Source organism: Hippoglossus stenolepis, chromosome 22 (genome assembly GCF_022539355.2).
Source record: "Hippoglossus stenolepis isolate QCI-W04-F060 chromosome 22, HSTE1.2, whole genome shotgun sequence".
NCBI lineage: Eukaryota > Metazoa > Chordata > Actinopteri > Pleuronectiformes > Pleuronectidae > Hippoglossus > Hippoglossus stenolepis.
The window spans coordinates 10,622,140-10,648,839 of record NC_061504.1 but is presented as its reverse complement, the minus strand read 5'-3'; the positions used below and the strand labels follow the sequence as shown (position 1 = coordinate 10,648,839).

At 41.6% G+C, this 26,700-nt stretch overlaps 1 protein-coding gene across 1 annotated transcript; it reads right to left on the bottom strand.

Moving 5' to 3' along the window:
- Nucleotides 1-29: 29 nt before the first annotated feature.
- nudt4b (nudix (nucleoside diphosphate linked moiety X)-type motif 4b) lies at nucleotides 30-15,311 on the bottom strand. Its single transcript, XM_035146869.2, has 5 exons — nucleotides 14,821-15,311; nucleotides 6,705-6,815; nucleotides 4,602-4,646; nucleotides 4,055-4,142; nucleotides 30-3,242 (listed from the first exon to the last, which is right to left on the bottom strand). Exons 1-5 carry the CDS (start codon nucleotides 14,914-14,916, stop codon nucleotides 3,022-3,024), a joined length of 561 nt encoding a protein of 186 aa, XP_035002760.1. The 5' UTR covers nucleotides 14,917-15,311; the 3' UTR covers nucleotides 30-3,021.
- Between the last annotated feature and the right edge of the window lie 11,389 nt (nucleotides 15,312-26,700).

Genomic DNA, 26,700 nt, shown 5'->3' with positions numbered 1-26,700 from the left:
ATCAAATAAATAAAGGCTCAACAGGTGCATTAGTTGTTTTTTTTCCCTTTAATGCATTTTGTTTTCTCAAAAACAATCTTTCCAGTCCAGCTCCTGAAATCACTTTTCACATTAATCATCTCTGTGCATAATATTCACGAAAACAAACAGTGACGTGTCTTTAACTCACTTTGATTCACATTGTCGTGACATTGCAACGTGTTCGGCAAACATTCAAGGAGTCTGAATCCACAATAGAACAGTCGTGTCATGAACCAGCTGTTTTAACATTTCTGTTTTCAAACACATTTATACTGAGGGACTCTTCTCCATATTCTGTCATGTTTAACCCATCACGAGATCAACATAGCGTTTACACAGCATTTCAACAAGGAGAAAGAAAGTGTTTCTTATTTGTAAAGCAGCAAAACATCTAGATTAAAGGGTGTGAGTTAAATTTATGTTGATTTAAATCATATGAAAATGGTGAACGGGGTTAAAGAATACTGTAATTTCAATCATTTCAATATCAAATGATGTTGAAGATCTTATTTCACAGACGGGTTGATGTACAGGTCTGAAAAATGCAAATTTCCCCATCTGACCATTTCAATTTTTTTCATTTGGCACATCATATTTCACATTCAAATTTCCACAATTCATACGTCACACACACACATTGAGGTTTAAGGTGGTTGGAGTCCTTTTTTTAACCGTTGATAAACCCTAACATTGATATTAACTGAATTGGCAAATCCGAGATAATTATACTGAGGATAAGATGATAGAGCGGTGAATTCTGTGGAGGGTAAAGAGCGACGAGACAAGTTTGTGCAGCTCGGAAGGTGTTGTGTTTTTGCTCCAACCAAAGAGTCTGGATAAACATTTGTGAAAAAGTGAAAACCGTTTTTTTCATTTTCTCACCATAACCTTCAGAATATTGCTCTAAAAAAAACAGATCGTTTTTCCATCCTCATTAATGCTCAGATTTGTTTACTTACTTGGCCACAACAAATAAAAGTTAAGGATCATGATGCTTATTTAAAAATAAAGTTCCTCACCCAATATTTACTTAAAACCTTAAGTGTAAATTTTCACCCAAATTTAGTGCTGTGTTCATTCTGAATTTACCTCTTGATTCATTAGGGACGACCACATGAAAAACACCAAATCACGTTTTAACAATGCATCAATTCCAACATCTCCATTTCACAATAAAACACCAAGTGACCAACTCTCCGTATCCTAAACCTGTGGCACGTAGTTGCAGATACAAACATCCTTGTTCTGTAAATAATCAGTGAGCTTTTTCTGCACGTCTCTATTTTCCCCGTCATCATTTGTACATCGTTTAAAAAATATAGAAAATGTTAAGAGAACATTTTTACAGGTTCATTCAGGTTAAAAACACGTTTTCGAGGTTTCTCTGCAAAGCTATTTACAAATCTCTGTGTGGTCAGTCGTCGTTCAGCAGAATATTTCAGAGGGAGGATCTGTGACTGTGAAGAGGCAGCAGGAAACATGATGCAGTCGTTTATGTGGGACATGGACATCATGAAACTGTTTGTTTACACAGAAACAGAAAAGATTTAAGTGAAAGCTGCATTACCTTTTATTTATGAACCAATAAAAACTGAGGTGATGGTCTGAGAACTCGGATGCAGAAAAGGTGATGAACATTCTTCAGCATTTTTCACCTTTTTCCGACTAATAGATTAATTTTTAAAAAAAAACCTGTCAGATGAATTAATTGCAGCTGTAGACTTATCGTAGACAAAAACAATCATACTGTACATCGTGTTATCTGGTGGTCGCTTTGACCAAATTGCATTCCAGCACTGTGATAAACAATAAAACTGATAAACATTGGTTTTTTTAAAAGACACAAAAGTGAATCTGCATTATTTTGCATTCAAGGTTAAAAGAAATGCTCTTTTTGTACAAACGTAGTTGAAGTGAACTCGTTTGTCTTCAAGGCAGCACAGACAGCAACACCCGAGGCAAAGATGTTCTCCGCATCGTTAAATCCTTTCACTTTGACGACATGGGAAACGCTGATGTAAAGGTATGCGGCCTGAAGCAGACACCGGGTTTGTTGGATCAGTCAAGGTCAGCTGACGTGAGATTCAGAGGCCTTGAGTAAAGTTGACCTACAAACACAGCAGTGTTGCGTCGGAGAGGAAATCGAACTATCGAGCGTCACAACTCGGGTCCAGTTTGCAGAGGTAGAAACTCACAGACGGCTTTTTTTTATCAGTGAACGTTAATACATGTGATAACTTTCACCTTTATTTTATCGCCACCACTTGGGTTTTTTTGAAAAGCAATGTTTGGACATTGGTTAATAATTCTTAGGCCAGGTAACTTAACAACAAATGCATTTAATGAATGATTGAATGTAGAGAAAAATCCCACTTGGCATAAAAGATTCAAAAGAGGAGATTCTCGAATCACATCAGTGCTCAGGGTGTTTTTTGTAAAGTTATATCTGTGTAGTAAAATCTGATATTTGGTTGTTATCATCACTGGTTGATGATGAAGACATTATTCAGTCTCCCCCCCTCCCCCCCCATGGACATGCTCTGGGGTCATCCCCCCCCTTTTCATTCACTAGAGAGCAAATCCGTTCTAATAAAGAAAATAAAAACGAGCGTTAGTGAAATAACATTCATACAAAGTTTCAGTAAGGCATTCCTTCACCAGCCCAGTCATGCCAGCAGAGTCTGCAGCTTCCTCCACAGCATCAGCTCATCAGTCTGGTGTTCGCCAGCAAAGTAAAGGTTTCTTCCATTCGCCATTTCCACTGTTTTTCTGTCCCGGCTTCTCCGCCTGCTTCTGCTCAGTTACACGAGTCTTTAACACGAGCCATTTAACACAGCTCTGGCGAATGGCTTTGGTCTGTCCTGCAGCTAAGACTAGAATTTATACATACAAGAGAGCCGTGACTCTGAAAAGTCATTAGATTCATGCAAGACTGTACAGACTTTCAGTAAACTGTCCAAGCTGGACAGGAAAACGAAAAATAAAGGTGGAGGTGCAGTCCTATCTGCAGGAGGAGCCCAGCACGCTCCCCGTCGAGGGCGTGTTGGCGGTGGCGCTGTAATGGGGGAAGTTGTCGTTGGGCTGCGGGCTGGGCAGGATGGAGTTTCCGTTGGTCGGGGAGCAGCTGAGTTGGAGCCTCCGCAGGTATTCTGCGTGGACGGGTTTGTGGCTCTGCAGCACATTGATAGCCTCCTCCACGGTGAACCACTCCCGCTTACGGCCTGTAGAGGGAGACAGAGATTCATGCATGAGTCAGAGGAAGCATTTAGATCAGATCTTCCATCTATACCCATTAATAAATTCTACATATTCTGTTGTGTATGTACAATTGCACAGATTATACTATAAAAATAATTTATAGAAATAAGTAAAGATCAGAAGTATAATTTTGGAGCTGGGCTGAAATATTTTGCAGTAAAATGCCACAAGAGGCAGCTTATTGGTTGGTTTGTCAGATTCAAAAGGTTAATTAAAGAAAAATGAAGGTAGAGCAGACAAACACAAACAAACACACACACACAAATAAATGCATGTGTGTACATATATATACCTACAAATGTTGCGTGCATGAACAAAAATAGACTGCACATGGGTTATTAAATTTCAAAACAAGAAACCAGCAGATACAGCAGGCTCCAGGTCAGATTTAAGCTGCTTCCCACTGAGCTCATGACAAACTGAGGCTGCATTTTGCCGACCGGGCCGCCAACAGCTCCGATACACTGCAGCCGGAGAAATGCTGCAGCGAAGATCAGTGGCCTAGATGTATATGCACCTGTTGTCCCTGCATACCCCACTGCCCATAGTAGACTACATGACGTAAAGCACTTTTCACATATATAAAAAGATAAGTGAAAAAAGCACCCAAGCAGAGCAAGTGTACATACGTGTACATACGTGTACATACGTGTACACACACACACACACACACACACACACACACACACCACACACACACACACACACACACACACACACACAAAACAGTAAGAACAACTGCATCTGCAAACAGTGATGAGGAGGGGAACTGCACCTATGTTGACAGAGTCCTCCCAGGCCTCCAGGGTTTCTGTCACAGTCAACACGTACACATAAGTCCGATGTTTCCGATCCTGGTTTTGCTTTAGAGACGAAAAAGAAAGGAAACTATATTATACAACGATGATACAAAACACGTGAGGTTTGTCAGGAGAGTCTTCACGCCTGCATCGTTTTTACCTCTGCCAAGATTTTCGTTAATTTCTCAGAGAATAACCCATGGATCTTGATTTCTTTTTAAATCCGGCATGTTTCGTGGACAGATATTTATGAGTGTGTGCAATTTGAGGCAGATCCAAATAAAAATGGGTATATGTATTGTTAGGTGCCCATGGGTGTTTAGAAAGGTGTCATAGAATGAAATGATCAATACTAATATCAGAATAGTGCAAATAAACTTGTCTTGCCTAGAATTATTATTCAATGCAAAATAAATAGTAGAATTGCAAGTATGTTGGCACTGACGGGCACTTTTAAATTGAAAAGGTGCCCATTTTATATGCTAATTTGTGCACTTAAATACACACATGTGAAATGCTTACCTCGAATACACCGAGCAGACGTCCGAGCTTTCCTTTCACACCAGCCTGAAAAAGAAAAAACATGAAAATATTGCAATGTTTGTCCTCCTCAGTGCTCATAACGTTGAGGACACTTCAACAACAAAACGATGAATAGAGGCTGAAAACAATAGAAAAGCAGCACTCAAACCACAGACTATAATCTGAGTTCACACAATGGGCATTGTGTTGTATTGCATTTCAATGTTTTAAAGAATGCAGAGTCCACCTCCTGTGAACTGAGCTCAAGTGTAAACTCCCAGGCTTTGTTTTGATTCCAAAATATTGGACGTGCCTGACAAACAATCACTGGAGCATGAGATTGTTCAGAAGTAAACTGTGGAATAAATCCACGTGTTCTGAGAATTTTTTAGATTTAATTTTTCATCCGATGTGGCCTCCTCACAGCTACTTTGGTTTCTGTACAAACTGCCGGTCAAGCTACAAATGTTGTTTCTCTTAAAGTTGTCACAGTGTCTCTATGGAGCCATGTATGTTCCAGACCATTCACCGTATATAAAGATGGACGACGCGTTTCGAAGACCTCCCACTATCCAGAAATGAAGCTAAAATATCCCGGTATGAACAGGGTCAGAGTCTGCGCAGTAGCGATTGGGGGATGGAGTCTCGGTAGCCATGCTCAACCAATCGTGAGTCCGTCCCAGTTTCAATTATGATGTTTCACCTCCTTTTTATATCAAATAACCAATTAAAACCAGACATAACGGTAAAATGAGCAGTTGAACAAACAGTGTGATAAAAACGACTTAAAGTACCAAAAACCCTCCATCAGGGGGCGATAGAGGGCCTTTGGCTTTACTTTTGGGGAACAGTGATGTCGCTGGGGTTGGGTGGGTTTGAAGACCACTGGCTCCTTGAAATGCTGCATTAAAACTTTCTTTTGCTGGACAACAGCAATAAGGGTGGGACGAGAGGAAGCCTCTACAGAGCAGGCTGTCTCATTTTGGTTCGGACTTCGCAGTCTAAGAAGACGGCAGTCTCCGTGGACCCCGGTAGACCGAGTCCTCCGAAGGATGCAGCCCCTGAATTGAGACACAGCTTGTGTTCCAGACTGGTTTGATGAGATAAAGTCTTCAAGAAGAACTTAAGGACATCATATAATAATAGTTGTCATTAGCAATCATTTCAATTTTCCCTGGATAAAAACCCTGGCATGAATCCTGAAAGAGCATCATCATGGAAATGCAATAATGTCTCTAACATTAGTTTTATTTATTCAGATGCACTTCACAGGATTCAAATTACTGTCACGACACATGACATCTGTCCTTTCCCCCCTCTCAGCATACTTCACAAGTGTCACTGTCCCACCGATGTGTCTGGTGGACTTGAGTGCAGCCTGTGTGAATCCACAGGAATCCAGCGAGGAGCCAAGTTTAGACCGCTGACGTGGCTGAGAACACAAGGTCCTCCGCCGGCTGGACCTCGGGAATACCAGCGAGCTGCTCATTCACCCGGCCACTGACACCCTGACACCCTGGCCCTTCAAAAATCTCTCCCTTAGTATGCGCTCCGCTGTAACGCTACACAGGTCTATCTCTGGTCATTTCAGCCGGTTTTATATGACTGTGGCAAAGGGCAAGAGGGAGTCACGGGTGACGGTTGATATGATAAAAATTTGCACAAATATCTTTCCTCGTCCAAAACATTGCAGGTTAAATGTCCTCAGCCGCCACGTGTTGTCTCGAATGATACGATGATAAATACATGGCCCACGATAACGGTAATATCAGGATAAAGTGCCTATGCGATATTGATAAATTGCAAGACAATCATATAATGATACATCATAAATGTTCATGAAGTCTTATTTTGGTGCCTCTTAAATCTTTAACAGATACACTGTAAGTTGTCAATTTTCACAAAGGCCATCACTCTATTTCAAAATAACCATGAAGTGGAGAAAGTCCAAACTATATGTACAACTAAATAACTAAACATCGATACCTGGCTCCAGCATATCGATAATCGAATCTCGTGAGTCAGAACAACAATATATTGCTGTATTTTCATTTTGTCCCATCCGTACTCGCTATCTCTCAAAATGATTTGAGATTTATTCACCTCCTCGAACACCTCTCGCACAGCAGCACCACACGGCTCCTCCTCTGGCTCCATCCCTCCTCCGGGGACGATCCACTGCTCCGGGTGTCGACTGCTGCTGACCAACAGAACCTGTTGAAGAAAGAAAACACACAACATTAGCAGCCATAGAGCCTGGTTTTAATCGTTTTATTTTGCTGTGCCGGGAATGTGCGTCTCACATGAAATCCCAACTTTAAGAAAAGTGGAATCTTTTCACACACCCAAGTGTTGATTCCAATTTGCTTCAGTGACTTCACTGCCTTGACATTTTGTGTCATATTGAAACTGATCACTTTGACATGGGACTTGACCCTTTGACTATTCGGAGTCAGGTCTCATGGAGCGATGATTGATGATGGCCGGTGCCTCTGCTGTCTATTCTCTGCTGTCGCTTAACTCGACCACAGCGTCCACATCGTCCCATTGAACATTTGAAATCTGACAACTCACACGAACAGTGATTTCAGCAACAGATGTTGAATCCCAAATGTTTGGAGGCCACAGCGTATGTTCACTATATTTGTTTGGGATTTTCCAGTCTGTTGGTGCAGCTCAATCAAAGCCAGTATCTAAGCAGCTCCAACCCAACACACCCCCACCCCTACCCCCGGCAAACAATGCACATAAAGCCGAGCATGAGCCGCTCAAATTCTCCCCAGCACTCCACCGGGCGCCCTGCGGAGGCTTCGAATTACACTACAGTTGCAGTGGACACAGATACGCGTGGATCAGATGTGCCTGTGTCGGCAGGTTCTGGCCATATCCGCACAGCGAAGCAATCACAACAGACACAAGTGCACCAGCTGTAAACATTATCACATTGGCACAGAGCGAATCAATCATCATTAAGGCTCAGCCCGTGACAGAACGCAGGTCATAACAACATCAACACCACTACGGGGAAAAACAATGGAGCGGTTCATTTGCATGTGTGATTCAGCTGCACTTTCTCAACCCTGCAGCATTTAATTTGCCACATTAGGTGCTTTTTTACATTTCAATCTGACACAACCATACAAACAAAATCTGTGCCACCACATGGGGCAAGGAAAAGAGACATTATAAGCACCGCGGGAGCAGCAGCGTCTCGCTCGAGGACACGCAAATGTGTCGTCTTTCTCTCATGCTCACATCAACGTCATCCCAGAAATCATCCTCCACCACAGGCAGAAAATGTAAATATACGTGCATTAAAAGGGAGAAACGTGTGTTAAGCAGATTGCGCGACAGATGGTGACATCCTCTTCTGCCACCCCTCCGATCACAATATCTAGTAATCTGCCAGAGGAGTCAACCTGTCACTTAATCCTGACTCTGCGTTGCTTTCTTCATGTTCTCTAATGGGATTGTGGCACCAGAGGCCTTCTGGGGCTTCTCTTTAAAGGGCTGGGGGCCAAACCGATTGGCATGCTTGGAGGGGGCCCCTTGAGAGCACGCGCTGTCGGCGGCTGCCTTTTTCTCGTGCCCAACTCAGCCACCTGCTTATTCCCAGATGATATAGGTTCGGAAGAAGGGCGGGAGGGGGACAGGTTGCATGTGTGCGGCTGGAAGTCAAAGTATGAGGATGTGGATTAAGTGTGAGCATCTGCAAACATTTTAAACACACACACAAAAAAGGTGTCAATCCTACCCGACAGATGCAGGTCATAAATGGTACCCTCCGGTTTAAAGGCAGGTACATTTACAGTAACTGTACAAGCGGTTCTAGTGCAGAATAGGACGTCTTCTCAGCAGAGTGTTAACTGGGAGTAATGTGCAAAGTTAAACCTGCCCGAGAAAACAGCACTTTGAGAAGAGTTAAGACAAACTGAACTTCACTCCTTTAATCACAATCTGAGAATTTAATAAAACTACAGAAAAATGTGATTTTCTTATCCAGGAATTTGTGTGCGACATCTGACAAGGGTTTATTTGTCCTCCTGTCCCCTGCCAGACGTCTGTTTTCATATTGGGCTATTTATTGTGTGAAGTACTTCCACGCAGGATGGGCTATTTCAGTGCCATGACATAATGAAAGATTCATTCATTCTTTGTGTTCTGGACTTGTTGGGAGAGATTTCAGAGCACACACACACACACACACCGGCCCCGGCTGTCCGATTGTGTGTTGTCTGTGTGCTGAGCTGCGGCCAACGAGGCTTAAAGGCAGGATCGCTGGTGTCGACGTGGTCGGAGCCGACAGTGAGGGTTGTGTACAATACAAAAGCTGAAGAGCTTCCAGGGCAGGGGGGACAAAGCGGATTTCTGCTCTGCTTGTTCCATTTTTATCTATTGGTTGTCGTCTGTCCTCAGAACACAGTGCAGGCCACATTTAGGTTTTGTTTTATTGCATTAAGGAATGTAGAGCAGTGAATCAACATACTACAAACTGTATATAATTAAGATTTTGTTGCCTCATGTGCTGCTGAGATGTACTTGGCTGGGAGGGAGAAACCAAGTCACATAAACCAATTCCCTCATATTTAAAAAGAAAGTAATTATAATAACTCAGTTTTATTTATTCTGTTAAATTAGTTGATCTACCTTAAAATCCTTCCAAGCCCACCCTGGCAACTGTAAAACTATCCTGGGGGAAGGACCCCTTGTTGGCTATCACTGACGCATAATGATCAACACCCCAGATTTAACTCTGGTTTGAAAGCGTGAGGAAAAACCAAAACAAAATACCTCACACAGTCATGACAGATTGGTCAACAGTCAGCTGACAGATGACCTCTGAGTGCAGGTAAAAAAAAAAACACCTATATTTGGAAAGAGGGGCAGAGAGACAGAGGACCCCCAGAGGGAATGCTGCAGTGTTTCCTGGTGATTTTGCAACTCACACCACTTCCGAGGGGCCCCCATTGTAAATAGAGGAGGGCCAATTCTGAGGCAACGTGCAGTAAATCTGTGCAATGACAAATGCTATAGAGACACACAGGACACATCTAGCACTGGCTGAGCTGATCTGAAACTCCAACACAAAGCCACACAAGAACGGATTTAAAATAAGAAAAATCAGTCATTTTAACCCAGTTTCTTAGTTTGCGACATCAGACCTGCCACTGGTAGTAAAACACCACCAGCAGTTATGACAGCAGGTCCTCTGGCAAGGCCTCAATCATAGACAGCAGGCAGAAATATTCTGGAGGACATTAACACCTCCTCCTCCCCGAGGAGGAACGCTTGTAGCTGTCAAATAAGGAAGGCTCCAAATGCCAAGCCAGGGCACGCTGCTGGGAGGAGGGAGCTAGGGACACAATCTACAGTCGTATAGTCGCTGCTGCGGTATCAACAGATAAGATGAGTACTAAAGAGTGAGAGAGAGACCGAATGCCTCAATTTCTGATGTTACAGTGAAGCATCCACTCAATCAGATAACCTCCCCCTCCTATTTCCAGTTTGACATTATTTACAATCTGCTGCAGCAACCTTCAAAACTGAGCCCCTTGGTTTTAATCTCATAAACATGGAGGTCGTTGCTAGAAAGGCCGTCTCCGTCAGAGGTATCAATTCATCTCTCTCATTTGATGCACAAGCTCAATGCATTTGAAAACATAAGATATGCAACTTCAGCCACGAGGGGTTTCTTCAATCGAAACAACAAAGCAACCTATAGTTTAATGAAGCAGCGAGGGATCATGGGAGTTGTTGTCTTCACCACCATTGCCAGTGAAAATCTACATGATGCAAATGATGTTCAGGGATGAGGATATATAATCAAGTTTTATTCAAGTTATAATAAAAACAACTGTGTGATTATCCTTCTTTATACGCAATGTTCTCGTTTGGTGCTTCTCTGGGTTTGAACATGGTTGGAAACCTATTGGATAATGTAAGTACACAAGTCAACACTATATATAAAATAGGTCTAGTTGTCTTCAGACACATTTTAATAAAGAACAGCTAGATGTTCTATTTTTTATTTTACATTGATAAAAGCCTGTGAAAAACAGAGCAACAAATCACTTTTTAGGTGGATTTGGAATAATGAAACAAACAGCAGTTGAAATGTACAATTTAAAGTTTGAATTCAGACTTTGGGATTTTGACCTTTAATATAAAGCCACATTAACTGATTTATTGTTCTTTAGGGAGTTTATATAGTGAACTTGGTGGAAAACAGCTGGTTATTTATGCAACAGATTCAGAAAATCACTTTGCTCTGATCTCTGTTTTTACTCTACGACAACTCCTGAGTGAAATATTTGCTTTTTAAGCTTCTAAAAGTCTCACATATGTTCAGCAGCTAATTGCTAACTCTGTCTGCCATTTTGTTCAAGGCCGATAAGTACAATTAGTTTTTAGTGCTTTCACGATGAAAACTGCTGCTGCTGGAAACAAAGCTGATTAAAACAGTGAGAGTCCATCAAACACCAAAAAAAATGATCGGGTGCCATAAAATTAAAAGCAAAAAGACAAAAAATAAAATAAAACGAAGGACATTAAAAAAAAATAAGACATTTAAATATTTTGAAAAAATATATATATAAAAGATAAGACATTTCAAAAAACTGACCCCTTTCACTAAAACGTAGTACTTTTTCAAATTGTTGGTATAAAAATATTGATTGTAAAGTCATACAGGCAACCTTTGGCTGTAATCTGAGTTTGTGATTAAATCATTGACATGCCCACCAGTTTGTGGCACAATGTATTGAATTACGGACTTCTACAACCTATCACTGCCCTATCATGATGGAAAATAATTAAAGAAGCGCTCTTGGCCCACAGGCCCCACATGCTGTTTAACTCAGGTGGCCCCGCTCAGTTACCACTGTTGTCCCTCTGCACTGTCAGGTTCCTGCCTTCCCTTGTTAGGAGTTTAATTGCTGTCAGAGAAGCTCGCCCCCAGGGCTCAGCTTTCTCCTTTCCTCTCCAAAACAAAACACTCACGGCAGCACGTCCGACTCTCTTTTCACCACAGATGTGTCTCTGGTGTCCGTGGAACTGATTGTGTGTATGTGTTTAACGTATGAATTAATCACACAAAGCTGAACATCTCAGGCTTTTTTAAGTTTAAGCTGAGACTGTATCACTGACGATCACAATCAGAGCACCAGATTGCTTCTTCGAACAGTCATCTCTGTGAATGCATGAGCAAACATGCTCGTCAGAGCCTGAAAATCCTGAGGTTGATAGTCACACCTACACACGTCTGTTGTCACAATACTCTCTGACTGTCCTTTCCTGTAATTATAATTGCTGGTAAGTGTAAAAACAAATTCTGAGAAAAGGGTGCAAAGATGCAGGTGCACAGTTTTTATAACAACAAAAATGAAATCAAGGGACAAATCTCTACTGTTATAGCATCACTTATATAAAAACTCTTTCATGGCCAGACATAACGATGACATAACATGTTGTGCACATGTAGGCGAGCACTGAACAGACATGCTTGTGTGTCTACATCTTTATATCAGTGTGTTGTCCAGGCAAACACAGAAAGGCAGAGACAGAGCTCTTTGTGCCTTTCTAGTGACACCAGACTGCTTCTAGAATATATTGTGTAACAGTTTGTATACTCCACACTCAAACATGAGGCTAAATTTAGACTGGCAAGTGTTTGCCACAATAAAAGAGATATGCTAGTGACGTGTTTTGACATAAACATGACTTACTGCAGAAGGATGGTGACTGACCTGGTGTACATACATATTAAATGTTATGTAAAATAAGTCGTGAGTAACCAAAGTCATAGCTCAAAGTTGTTAACAGGCTCTAGATAGACCACCTATATTATGTGTGGCTCGCTTCAGCTTTTGCATTTTCAGCAAAAGTATGTTAATATTTTCAGATTTTATCATTTGATTCAGTTTATGGATTCTGTCATTTAAGGAAGTTCTTTTCCGAGTGCTATTTTTTCCGGTAAGTTTTGTTTTGCTGAGTCATTTGATGCTATAAGAAAACGGGAGGAAAACGTCATGATTGACAGCTGAGACTGGATCATGATTGGTCCAACGCATCGGCAGGACCTCGCAACCATGACACCAACGCACAAGATGGTGGCGTTCACATCCAGGATATTTTGGCTTCATTTCTGGACAGTGGGAGGAAGTGAAGACAAGTATACATATATACAGTCTATGAAGTGAATGTTGATTATTATGTTATGTGACATGTAACAATATCTTTGTAACATCACATCTGATGTATTCCTAATTACGTCCGAGGTGGAAAACACGGCTGTAGGCAAAGGAAATTGTTTTTGAGTTGTATAAAGTCTGTTACCACACATTTATTTACACGGTGCTGGTCCCTTTAAATCCTCCAACATGAATCAGCTCCACCGCCGGGATGCGGCAGTGTCATGAATGGACGATGCTTGTTTCTGGACGTAAACAATGTCGTGATGATCAAATGCGTTAATGTGACTCGATCTTTGACATTTATCTTTAATATCTTTCGATGTTAGCGATCACAGCGCCTCGCCCCCTCCCTGCGCTCCACTGCAAGCTAGCTACATGCTAACAGGAAGCGCAGCGAGCACATCTTCAAAATAAGAGCGTTAGACCAGTGACAGGAGTTGAGTAAGAGAATTACACAACTTGTTGGAATGACATCACACACTCATAACACACTATTTGTCCGTAAACAGATAGTGTGGTGTGGCAGATCACTTCACAAGTGTCAGAAACCTGAGAAAAGACCCTGAAGAAGTCAGGAAATGGAGAAGACACAGACACAAGCAGTGGGACAGACTGTGCTGCCAGTATGTAAACACCTTGTAAAAGTATAAAAACACATTTGGAAGGAATTTTAAAAAAAATAGGCTACTGCCCAATATTCCAAAGTTTGACACAGAAGGACCCTTCATTCAGTTTGAAGTGTGTGGTTTTAGTTGCCAAACAGACACAAACAGTGGGACACAAAAATCTGTAAATACATATTGCGACATCATCAACTTAGTGCCACCGTCTGCATTTGTTCTAGGGCTGGACAATAAAACGATATCAGTAATTATCACAGTTTTATATTCATTAATTGCAACATCAAAAAAGTTAAATACGTATTGACATAAGGCTTGTGCACAATGAGGAGGTATTACTCATAATTGATCTACTTCAGATTTGTTGTAACGTGTTCGTCATTCTGTGCCAAAAAAGAAGAGTTTAAAACCACAACCTTGTCATGAAAGAAAAAACAAAACTCAAAAAACATTATTACGTGACATTTGTCATCATGATTATTGATATCAGCTGAATTAGTGTTTCTTGATTTCTTCCATCCCTAACTTGTTTATTTTTCTATGTTCTTGCTCACCAGTATTACGTATAATGTAGAACTCTTTTATCCCATTATTTTATCTTAGTAGTTGTTTTATTTTTTACATTATTACTGTTAAACTGATTGCCTTTGATTTGGCAAGACGTGTAAATGCCACACTAATAAAGCTTATCGAACTGATTAGGTCGAAAAAAGGGTTGGACGATATTGCCAAATAATACATCCTAACAAAAAACAATTATGTCAGATTGTCACATTGTTATTTCTTTGTATTTGAAAGACTAATTTTAACTCTTGGGTGAGGGTTGTGGGTTTTAAACTCTTCTGTTTGGGCAAACACTGGAAAACATTTTACAAATCTGAGCTCAAGCCTTTGTGGAAAAGGATTGGAACACATTGAACCATTATTACACTGCAGCTGATGTATATTATATTGTGATGATTACTGATAAAGCTTATTTCCTCAGTTTCAGACGAGGCCCTCAGTCAGAGGGGGCTTTCATTTTGAAAGTCAGGACCTCCACTCGTGCGTTGCTAAGCGAAGCTGCCTTGACAACGGTCGTTTTCCTCCTTTTTTCTCGACGTGCTCCTCAAACTAGCCTGAACTGGATGGCCCGAGGCGCATCACCGACACAACCAGCAGCAGCACGGACACACAAACACACACACACACACACAGACACACCAATACACAGAGCTGCACAATGACACAGACAAATCACAACTCCCATGTTTCATTAAAGAATGTGGTCTTTTTGGTTTTATCCACACCCTCCTGCTGTGTGAATGACTGGAGGGGGGGGGTCTACAGGCCACACTCACACACACAGACGCACGCGCACGCACGCACACACACACACATACATACACACGCGGGGGTCTCTCCTACCTCCTCCTCACGCTCATTCTTGAAGCACAGACACGCCGCCCGCTTCTTGAAGCCCTCGCCGTCGTACGTCCTGGTCTGGTTCGGCTTGAGCTTCATCCTGGGCCCGCTTCACCCGGCGGCCTCCTCCGACTGGAACCGGCGACAACAAGGGAGGAAGAGGAGGGAGGAAGACGCGAGGAAGAAGCGAGGAAGAAGAAGGGAGGAGGAGGAGGAGGAAGGTCCCGAGGACTTAACAGCGGAGCCGCACCATCGCTGCTGCCGCCGCCGCTTCTTATTCTTCTTCTTCTCTCTGCATCCGCGGTCCGGGCTGCTCGGTCATGGGAGGAGGGGGAATGGTGGATGTTTGTGAGCCGGAGAGGTTAATCCAAGGTGCGGGTCTCGGGGTCCTGGATGTGCGGGAGTCTGAGGAGGGGGGTGTGAGCGCGCAGGTCCCGCACACAGGCGTCTTATGTCGGCTCCGGGCTCCGCCGCGGCTTCAGTACAATGAAGCGGCTCCACACACGCAGCACTCCTCTCAGCCAGGAGCGCGCTCATTGGCTGCGGCCGCCTCGGGGGGGCGGGGCCCACGGCGCTGGCCAAAACACCGAGAATAAACAAACGCGTAATTTAGCGCAGGGACAGAAAAAGAAGTTCTACAACGATCTGTACTGAACTGACTGAACGAACGTACTTATACAAATGTAGCCCTGCTTTTATACATTTAATCATGGGTTTGTTTTATTTCATTACACACATACTTGTACTTCTAAATACTAACACACACACACACACAAACAAACATTTTTCTGTTTTGTATGTTCATGTAATATTCAACATTAAAAAATTGTCTTTATATTTTAACGCATTAACCACGTCACTAGGCTGCCAGAATGTCACCATTATCTTTATTTGATTTGACATCTTTTATATCTGTAGTCTTGTATTTTAAGTTGGACTCGTTCACTGTTTTTTAAATACACTTACATCTGCTGTACCATAATTTTACAGGATATGTTAGTCTTTAACACACAACTTTGTATAGCTTCATTTATTATTTATATTTGGCTTCAATACTCTGCTTCGGGTACTTGTATAATATTGTATTGTCAATATCCCCATTAGCACATGCTTCTTTACAGTGACAGCTTTCTAGTAGTTCTGGTAGCTATATATTTTCATCTCACTGCAGCGAATTTATTCTTGACTCATTTTGACCTTTTTATTATTCTTATGCTCTGGTGTGTTTGACTGTTTTATGCGCTACTTGACGTCTAAATTTCCCTCGGGATCAATAAAGTCTCTATCTGTGTTTTTTTGATTAAAAAAGTAATTTGTGTTGGTTTCCAGCAGCAGAAGGACATGACACCTATACCTGTTTTATTGTGACATCATTAGATGATTAATAGTGAAGGGTCAGTGTGTACTCAGTGTCAGCATCATGTGGATCTATAGGTAGAGCCACACTCAGATAAATCGGGTTGTGAGATGATTAATGAGACAGGAGGGAAGAAAAAAGCAAAGTTCTTCACAAATACACAATTTATTTTACCGTTTTTCTGATTTTTCCAATCATCTTGTATTTTTGGAGACATATTGGATCATTTGAACATTAATTAAATGAGGTGTCACATTAAATTAAGTGAGATGTTGAGAGTTGTAGACATCTGAAATGTGTCCCTATACCTACAATGTCTAAATGTCCACAGCTTTTTCTACACCACCAGGAATATAATTATGGCTGGAAAATATTAGATGACGCTATTGAGTTTGAATATGTTAAGTCTAACGATAATTCAAATTTTCAAAGTGAGTAAGTGGGACACATCAAGGACGATGCAGAAAATAACATAAACTGAATTTTTCGGATTTAAAACCCTTTAAGAACTCAATCATGTCAATTTGAGGTTGTTTAAGTTGAGATTCAATACTTTTTCCACAGAAGACATTTGGACACGTCACAGTGAGAAAAGCACAGGTGTAAATGATCAAATAAAACATGGCTGGATTCTCTTTAGATGCTGTACAGTAAAGCGTCCTGGTATTTTGGTGCTGCTTCACTGCGCTTACAGTCAACGTAAATAGAACAGAGCTATTGTTCATGTCATTGGCAACACCAGAGCTTTTCCTACTGTAACAGCTCAAAATATCTGCTGTGAAAAAGATCTGCATGGAAACGAGCGATTGTGGGTTCGATTCCTTCACATGTAGCCCCCACCTCGATCTGCCTTGATGTCTCAGCGATGTAGGAAAACCCCAATTCTGAAATGAAACCTCTAAAAACCATAAAATATCTTTAAAATGCCCTGTTAAATCATAATCCACCAGACTGAAATGTTAAGTCTGGGGCTCAGCTTGACAAACAAAACAAACCCTGTTATAATCTCATGCATTTGTCATTCAGTCAGCCGTGGCATTTTTATTGCACTTTTACAGCAGTTTTTTAAAATTAGAGATTAATGATTTAAGTTCCACCTTTAATATAAACACGTGTAACACACGTCTGTGTCGTTCTGTTTGCTAAAGGTAAGTGGTATGTCAAGTTTTTAAGAGCCAAGCATGTTGAAAGAGTCCAGCGGTTTCTTTCAACTGAGCACCTTGGAGATTTAATTTGTTTTGTGTTTTGTGTGTTTTGAGGGGAGTTGGGGGGGAGGACTTTGGCAAAAAAATGCAAAACATCACATACTACATGTCCAGCGGTCAATGGGCCAATTACATTGATTCCAGTGTGTTGAGAAATCAACCAGCGACTCCCATCTTCCAATGAATTTACATCACTTCTGAAATTATCTTATAAAAGTGGGTTACACCCAGTCAATGTGGAAACAAAAGGACACAAAAGGACACAAAAACCTATTCTGAATAATTAAGGTTTATGAAACTCCCGGTCAAAGGTCACTGTGTTGTAATACAGTGGGGAGGTGTCTCTGTGATTAAGCACCACTCCTGTCTGCACACATTAGAGTAAAATCTGTCTCATATCATATCTGATGGCGCTCCCACTTATGTTAAACCCTATATGATATAAGGTGAATGAATAATGCCATCCCTTCCCTCTGTAACTACTCAGAAGTGGGGTTATTTTCGGGGCAGTTGCCATAATTCATTAACAGATTCAGTTGTTTCAATGATCTAATTCCTAAAAGGCATGGGATAGATGATTCAATTAGTTTTATGGCGACAGAGTAAAGACGTACTTTGTCTGGGGGGGGGATTAGTGCCCAGGTGCTTTAACAGCTTCCTTCACGCTCAGTTCACCTTTGACCTGCAGGTTAAACGGAGGATCCACATGTTGATAACATCACAAACCAAGTGTCCTCCAGGAGACAAAGACGTGTCAAAGAATACGATTGATCAAAGTGTTTTCAAGTGTTGTTGCCACTGATTCCTGACTGAGGCCATAGTGGACAATATAGTATAGTTATGTTAGCAGCATGGATGGTAATGTTAGTTGTTATTGTTGTTCCCTGAAATAATCATGAAAATTTGTCCAGACATTCATTCATTCAGTAAATAACCTGACTGACCTTAATGATCCCAGACTTTTTCTTTAGCGCCACCTGCAGGTTGACATTTGTGATTTTGAGTGAAATGTTTTAAGGATTTCTAAAACGTCAGAAACCATCTTTGAGAAAAATGTATTTGACGTTTACATTGACTTTGCTCTCTGTCCCATCCACTAACATGGAGGAGGCAGGATTTATTATTTACACTGCAGCAAGCCACCAGGGGGCCCTCAAATAGCGTTGGCTTCACTTTCTTTCATTCATTTAAAACAAAACAAACTCTAGGAATTGGAGGCTTTGACATTGCTGAACTGATGAGGTCATTTGCCTTCATTGCTCCCTGGTTGCACACAAACAGCGTCCAACAAAAGTCATGCTATCATTTTAGATGCAGTGGTCATCACTCACATCTGTCAGGAGACCAAATAAACTCTCATTCAGGTCATCATGTTATTAAAGGTCATAAACTCCAGCATCATCATCTTGTTCTGATGATGATCTGATTACTAGACAGATATTTGCAGCACATTACAAATGTAGAAACTTTGCAATTATGTATATACAAATACATAACACATCTATTGAGTTCATTATGAAGATATACATTCAAACAGACTCATAATACATATTCAAAATGATAAGAAACAATGAACAACATGAATTCCTATTTATAGCTCAGTTAACTGTACGGTTAAGGGATTAAGAGACAAATATCATTGACTGTGTAAATGAGTCTGAACATTTTGAAGGATTGTAGTTTGCTATCAGTGTTGGGGAGGAATGTTATAAAATCTACATTTTAATGCCATTCACATCTGATATATAACAAGTTATTTATAAAGTTGTATTGCTGCCAAGCAGAACAACAGATGCTCGGTCATGTTGTCATCTTAATGGCATCAGTCACCTCAGAGGAAAATTAATCTTTCTGTCATCAATGTACTTGAAGTGGTTTATCATCATCTTCTCGCATAGCAGAGAAAGGCAATTAAAAGGGCCCTCCTTTTAGCCAAGGTGTGTGGGGAATAGAGGATCCAGTTTCTCCTGGCTCACATCGAGACAGATGGAAGGGACGGACAAGCCAGACATGAACGTCTGCCTGTCACTGGCTTTATCAGGAGAGGCAGAGAACACCTGCTCTCTCTCGACCATGTGGAACACATGGAAACACTCACACAAATACATATTTTTCAAGCAGTAAACAGAGGGTTCCCCACACTCATCCACGGAGCCTTACCTGCCTCTTCATTTGCCTGTGAGTGGATCAGAGTGCAAACTCTTTATGCGTATAAAATCCTGAGCTGATTAGCTTACCCATAAGTCTCTTCTTTGACCTCGGCGCCGAGCTTTCAGACATGAGGCATGTGAGGTTATGGCTACCTGCCAGAAAGGCAAAATTAGAGCCACAAAAAACTGAATTGCCTTTGGACACAAAAGATGTGAATGTTCGAGAGAGCGACAATAAGGCATCGTATCCTCCTAAATTTAGTCCATGAGTATCATGCAGTAGCCATCAGGGTAATTTTAGACAGGGCCATCTGTTATTCTCTAAAGTCTCCATTATTAGACACGTTTAAAATTAAGCCTCAGAAAATATATATTCACTGTGACACAGGGCAATTGTTTTAAGGTATTAAGGGTGAGTTGAGTCTCTTCATGGGATGGAGCTCGTCCAATGACAGCCGGCCAAGGCTGCTAAGATGGATGTGAGCTGCTGTCACTGTTCTTCATGGAGCCAGTGACGTCTCTGCAAATGGTTGTATGCCCTCTGTCAAGTTTTTTTTATCCACTCAAGGCAGCAACAGAGGATTCAGAGAACCTGGGCCTCTCTGCTTTGTCCTGAGCATCTTGCTACTTTGATCAAAACCTTATATTTCAAGATATCTTCTGCTGAAATAAAAATATTAATGAGTTCAGCTCAACAGTAGCACAGCAGCTATAAAGTCATTCCTCAGCAGTGTAAGAGGCCTTTTTCCAGGCTGGGCCCTGTTAGGTCACAGTGGAAAACAAGTCACATCAACATCTCTCTTAACAGTTTATACAACAGAATGAATACAGGTCTCAAGGCTGCAGATGCAAGAATGACAATCACTTGGTTGTGAGAGCTGAAGGACACAATGAGTGCTTGTTGGTGCATATATTAAAAACCTGTCATTACGATGGTAGAACATAAAATAGACTCAGCAGGCTCGTAAACATCACTTAGGCATGAATTGTCTGGTACAATCAGCAAGACAGGGAGAGGTAGGGTGGTGCCAATATTAGTTTTTTTTGTCTGCAGATTCATATAAAAAGAGAATACAAAACATAGAACAATAATATGTGTGTAGCTTTTATGCTATGTATGCTTTTTATGCTCGGTAAAATTCAATTTGAGACTGCGAAGCCCCATGATGAATGAATAACTTTTTCTATGTGATGCCACCTTTAACTACTGCTGGTGAGACTGCTGAGGCTACCTGCGGGCAAGAGTCTCTCTCACAATGATGCCTCTGTCTCCTTGAGGTACAACAAAAACACAGACACTCTATAATCATGTGAAGATTAGGTTTAAAGGGGCATAAACAAACCCAGACAGTGACAGTGTGATTGCCAGAATGTGGGAAAGTAGTCTGAAACAAAAAAGCCCCACAGTGATGATGACACACACAAGGGCTGAAAAGGGTTCATTCACCCAAAACTGGTCGGTAAAATTTCCGATTATGACCCTGGTTGTGTGTCTTGTAGGACGACTGAAATGTGAAGGTGTTGCTCACAAGCTTATTTCTCAGGCTTCGGTGCTCTGATGGTTTAAAGGTGGACCTGGAGGGAACAAACAGCAGCACAGCAGTTTGTTGACAAAAGTGAAAAGTTTACTCTTGTATGCAAAAAGACTGGGATAAACAGAGACTTTTTAGAGGTCAAATATTTGCAAAATATAAAAAAAACAGCCCAGATGCACTCCTTTTCAATTTCATGATCTCCTATCAAACGTACAATATGTAACTTTGGCCACTAGGGGTCTCTCAATCAAAACAAAAACCAAAATACCTGGTTTGATGACTTCGAGAAGCAGCTTGGGAGTTGTTGTTTTCACCGCCAAAAAGTTTTAATCACGTTAACGCAGAAAACGACAATGAATAATAATGATCCAATACAAGTGACAAATGCAAACAGTGGAAGGAAAAAAATGCCCCCTGCTAGCACTGTGTTTTTCTTTCATCGAACGTTGTTTGCCCGAGAAATTTTACTAAAAGAATAATTAAAAGGTGACCAAAATGAAACGTCCCATTACCTCCACGAAATTTTTTTTTATTTTTCTTGGTTTGAACACTGTTGGAAACATTTTGAATAATGTAAGTACACAAGTCAACACAATATATAACATGTGTTTTCTTTTTCAGACCTTTTTAATGAACAATTGTTACATACAATATCTTTAATGATAACGTGTGTAGGTGAGGATGTCTCTTTTTCTTTTAAGTCCTAAGACATAGCTCGGGTGCACATGGTTCAAAAAACCATAACAGGAAAAATCCTGTGTGCTACAGAACTTCACAAAGAGGCCGATTGTACAAAAACATCGTTTCAAGTAGGTGTCAAAAAAAAGGAAAACGGGCATGAACAGAAAATGCTCAGTTTGAGAGACCATCATCAGTTCTGTTGGCACGAAAGCAAAGCCTGGAATAACCTGGGCCCAGGAAACAATCAGCCATTATGGTGTTCAGCGATATGTAATCTGACTTGCAGGAAATTACGTTGGATTAATTATATGAAAATCAATCTTTCAGTAAGTGTAGTTATTTTCCACTGATCAGCTTAGTGTGATCAGAAGGCCTATTTCCTTTTTCTAGTCATTTCCCCAAAGTTACTCAAAGGCCTTGCATAGATACAAGGCGCAGTGTTGCTGTCAAGCAGAAAACGTCCTAAAGGCCCCTTTAAAATAATGAGCACTGAGTCACTGACGTCATGAAGCATTTTTTCTTACCTTGTGAACGCGATTTCTTAAGAATGCTTTGAGGGAATTTCTTGAAATTTGGTGCTAATATTTACTTGAACGTACGGATGAACTGATTCGATTTTGGTGGTCTGCGGTCAAAGGTTTAGGTCACAGTGGCATCATAAAACATGTGTTTGGTCTCTTGAACATGATATCTCAAGTCTGCATTTATGCAGATTGACATTATTATAAATCACCTTTACTTATCTTCAACAGATGTCTTTTTAGAAGAGCAGTAGAAGAACTCAACTGGCCAACCTCTACACATTCTACAACAGGACACTTGCTAAACTAAACAGGTTTAGGTTTTCCATCAGACGGTTACAGCGAGTACACTGCACCATGACTTGATGTGACCTCACGCAACCACAGTATTCACACTGCAGTAAAAATCCTCCCTGCGCAGACGTTTTCTGTACATCTCAGCAGCTGTCTACAGTCTCCCCCATCCCTCCCCCGAGGTGTGGTGCTGGTTTATGAATGAGCTGTTATGCAAGGAAAAGTGACCTGAATACAGACACACACAGAGCGGGGGAATTCAATATGTTGTAAAACAGTCCCAGATCGGACAGTAGTGAATGCATTGGGTCACATCAGGTCCTGTTATTATATCACATTGCCGGTGTGATCATGTTAAAGCTGGGGTTTTATCAAGATGTTCGAGGTGGAATCACCATAAGCACCTGATAATAACCGGCACGGATTCCGTGGTCACACGTCTCATCCCAGCCACACAGCACGGGACAGTAGATCCACTTCAGCTCACATCCCACAAAAGAAATCTGTCCTCACTGAGGGTGAGTTGATCGAGAGAGGGGAAATAAAACATGACACATTTTGCTGTTATGTTTCTGTAGAAGTTGTCCTGTTCGAGTCCAGGCTCGGCTGGGGCCTGTGTGTGTGTGTGGAGTTTTCTCTGGTTTCCTCCCACAGTCCAAAGACGTGCAGAGAGACCCACCTGCACCACTGCACCACCTCAACTCTGGATACTTGGTCATCTCCCTTCACCTGCCCAATCAGAAGCCTTCATGAGACGTCCCAACTTCGTGCTGCTTCCATGGCGTTCTACTTCCTGCTGGGGTCTAAGCACCAAAGTTTATTCCTCTGCTCATAATGAACTTAATTTCATTCATATTTACTCATTTTCATTTGTTTCTCCTGAGTCAGGTCATGGATTAGCACCTCAGCAACACCTCATCATGACAAATATTTTATCCAATCTTCAATCCTCTGTTTCAGAGTTGCTTATAATGCTCCTAACAATAATCAGATTTTACTGATACAGATCCTGAAAAAGTGTAAATGTGTTAGAAACATTGGACGTTGCAACCTGGTGAGCCAATGATCTGTCACTCTAGTCGGTGTCAATCTTATCTCTACGCGCAAACCCACTCAAGCGTGACTCAGTCAAACAGAGAAGACATGTCAGACACTGAGTGGTACACCCTCGCTATCAGCTCACTGTTTGACAGGTTATTGATCGGCATTGTCTGCAGCAGCATAACTTACGTCGGTGTGACTCCCTCTGATGCGGTGATTTGTCAGCGTATAGTCGAGTTTGTTTTGAAAACCGGACGGACGCTTGTACCTCCTCAGGCCCAAAACAGAAATCCAATGAATGCAGGCGAGGAGTTAATTATTTACCTTTTAACAGTGCTGGGAGAGACGACCACAGTGTGTGTGTGTGTGTTTTCAAGATCTGACGAGATCACTGCTCAGACGTACTTATTTCCAGTATCTGATCAAGGATCCAAACTAAACAACATGGGGGGGTTGGGATGCCAGGCTTTGTTTGCCTCATCGACCTCAACACCAACCACAGGGAATCCTTCATGTTTAATTTGTTGCGTGTCGATCAATCGTGGGCAATCCCAACAATCCCTGGGACATGAATGGAGGGAGGAGATGAAAAGATGAGCCTCTTAAACGAGTACAGGCTGATTTCTGAGTGTTTGTGTTGGCGTGAAGGTTAGAAAAGAAAATTGCCAGGAATGAGGGAGGAATCATCCTGTGTTTTTTTTTACTATCAGTTAAAGTACAACAGCCTTTGAGGAACGTGCTGTAAAAATGATACGAGTTATAAACTGCTACTTAAAAGCATAAGGAGATATAGGAGTGACAGCACAGCACAGGGCTCTTGGTTGTAATACGTGACAGGGTGGACACTTGGGAAACCACCTTTCCCTTACATTCAGGGGCCTCCGCAAACATATAAAGGCGCGCACACGCACACACACACACACACACACACACACACACACACACACACACACACACATACACAGACGCCCTTCCATCCATCTCTGTAGTTGGTGTTACTGTTACGGGCCTCGACTGCTTTAAAGATGTACTCTCGTGACAGTTACATATATAAATAGAGAGTGCAGGGACATAGAGGGATGGTCCAGGACAGCATGTTCCCGCCATGGATGAAAAACTCACAGGAGGAATTCCTCCAACACACACACACACACACACATATCTCCATGTCATCAGAGGACATTTCCTGGCCTTAACCAGTAACACTAACCTTAACCGAAATCTTCGGTGATGATTTAGATCAGTGGTTCTCAACCTTTTTTCAGTGATGTACCCCCTGTGAAATATTTTTTCAGCCAAGTACCCCCTAACCAGCGCAAAGTATTTTTGGTTGAAAAAAAGATGTAATACACAGCGCTGTGCCATCAGTGTCTGATTTATTAAACACTTATATTTTATTGAATATTTATTAAATAACAATTTTTAAAGGATTTTTGAATGGATGCTAATTTTAAATATATAAAAAAATATATCACGTACCCCCTGGAGTACCTTCACGTACCCCCAGGGGCACTAGTACCCCCATTTGAGAACCACTGATTTAGATTAATTTAGAGTAATACCTGGATCACACACCCGCACAAACAAGGAAACAAAGAAACAAACAACAATCACACACACACACACACACACACACACACACACACAGAGTTAGAAATGTACGTGTAGTCAAAGGGTTAAGATATATATACATCATACTCAGATTTACTGGGATGTAATTCAAGTAAATTCACTTCTCCCTTTGTTTCACATTAAGATAAAGTATAGCAACATTTACAGTACACTGCCAATTCTTCTAAATTCATCATCAGGGGTAAGGGGCTGGGGAATGATTCGCCTAACATACATCAAAAACATCATCCAGAGACCTGCAGAGAGTATGTGAGGGAGTGAAAGACAAAGCACAGCTGCCTCAGGTTCAAGAGGTTAAACACAAACAAACTATGAGCTCCCACCACACAGGAATAGTATAGATATGTAGTATATTTGCATTGAAATAAAACTACATTAGTATTCCACTGCAGATGTCCTGTGATTCTGGAGGGTGCAGAGGAGAGGGTATGACTGCAGTACCCCCCCACCCTAAACTTCATCTGCAGTGGGACAGAGAGGAGAAGAGAAGAGAAGAGAAGAGGTTGAAGGACAGAGGGAAAGGAGATAAGAAGGAACGGATAGACTGAGGAAAAGGGAGTAAAACAAGAGGAGGGTTGGGGAAACAATGAAGATGCAAAATGGAAACATAAATAGAATAAAATAAAAACACACACACACAACCTGCTCCCATGGCAACTGTTAGCCATCGATCCACAAAACCGCACCATACTCCATCACTGCTGGTCAACAGGGGTGTCAGGTTTCAGGTAAACGCTGACACCGATGACACACGCGGCCAAAAGAGGAAGTCAAGTCGTCACCTGTCGCCTCGACATCGCCGGCATGTGACGAGAGTGTTTTCACCTGCGAGTCAGCAGCGAGAGAGAAGATCTGTCCTATCAGAGGAGCTATGTTTAGGATTCTGGAGCTCTGGATTGTTATTATGTGCACGTTATTATGTATAAATTACCCTGTATTAAAATGACATGTGTGAAGTTAGAGATGTTTGTCTCACATCCAGGCCACAAACCACTGAATGATGGCACTTGGGCGGCCCGCTGCTGTTTGCCAGATCTGGGCCACAAATATAAGCCATAGCAACACCAGAGGAGCCAAAAGGTGGCCCGGATTTGTTTTGTGCTATTTGGGTCATAATCACCATTTACCACATGGGCCACTTTGGGCTCACATCCTTATGACACCTTGCTGAGAGCTCCGCGTGTTTACCAGAAAAGGTCCCACATTTGTTTTGGGGATATTTGGGCCACATGAAGACCAGAAGTGCTGCATCATTGCCTGACGTGGCTCACATCTGTGTTATCTGGGCTAAAGAGTGAGGAAGCTATCCTTATTAGGACTTTGCATTGACCTCCATTCATTGTGTACAGCCTAACAATAACCATGACCAGTTTCATGTCTAACCTTAACCTTAACCTAACCACAATTCATACATTACCTCTAACATTAACCAGGAGCTCAGAGATGACCTTTTGCCTCATTAGGACT

Excerpts from the sequence above, each read along its gene's own strand:
- nudt4b (XM_035146869.2), bottom strand. The coding sequence starts at position 14,916 with ATGAAGCTCAAGCCGAACCAGACCAGGACGTACGACGGCGAGGGCTTC. Across the intron at positions 6,816-14,820 it reads AGAATGAGCGTGAGGAGGAG|GTTCTGTTGGTCAGCAGCAG; the intron begins GTAGGAGAGACC and ends TTTCTTCAACAG. Across the intron at positions 4,647-6,704 it reads TGCGAGAGGTGTTCGAGGAG|GCTGGTGTGAAAGGAAAGCT; the intron begins GTGAATAAATCT and ends TTTCTTTTTCAG.